Source organism: Penaeus monodon, chromosome 21 (genome assembly GCF_015228065.2).
Source record: "Penaeus monodon isolate SGIC_2016 chromosome 21, NSTDA_Pmon_1, whole genome shotgun sequence".
In the NCBI taxonomy this organism is placed as follows: Eukaryota; Metazoa; Arthropoda; class Malacostraca; order Decapoda; family Penaeidae; genus Penaeus; species Penaeus monodon.
The window spans coordinates 19,700,941-19,701,304 of NC_051406.1; the positions used below are offsets into that span (position 1 = coordinate 19,700,941).

The 364-nt window shown below is 36.3% G+C and overlaps 2 protein-coding genes across 2 annotated transcripts in view; one reads left to right on the forward strand and one right to left on the reverse strand.

Annotated features, from left to right (window-relative positions):
- Positions 1 to 364, forward strand: part of LOC119586313 (prolyl endopeptidase-like) — a gene marked incomplete at both ends in the record, with an annotated part of 21,535 nt that overhangs the window by 11,382 nt on the left and 9,789 nt on the right.
- Positions 1 to 364, reverse strand: part of LOC119586316 (prolyl endopeptidase-like) — a gene marked incomplete at its 5' end in the record, with an annotated part of 4,916 nt that overhangs the window by 2,315 nt on the left and 2,237 nt on the right. Inside the window, 1 exon segment of the mRNA XM_037935028.1 lies at positions 92 to 277. Within this exon segment, the coding sequence (XP_037790956.1) occupies positions 92 to 277 (186 nt within the window).

Here is a 364-nt window from a genome sequence, read left to right on the forward strand (position 1 = left end):
TGTTCTAAGATTCAAAATGATACATTTTGAAATATGTAACAGACAATACAATATATAAAAGACAAATGGTTAATATCCTGAGGGACTTTACCTTTGGAGTCAGTGGTTCCTGAGTTAGATCAAGGTGATAGATGATACCAGGGGAGAGGAAGGATGTGAACTGGTAGAACATTTCTGAATGAGTGCGTTTCCCAGAATAACCACTGACAGTGCCAATCTCGAGTGGTAAAGTTGTAAGGTGGTCACCATTTGCTAAACTGTGTAATTGCAAAACACTCTGAAAGATAATATGGACATGGAATTGGAGTGAAATAAAAAACAGAATTTACAGGGTATCACCAAATGTACAATATTTCTGTTGAAG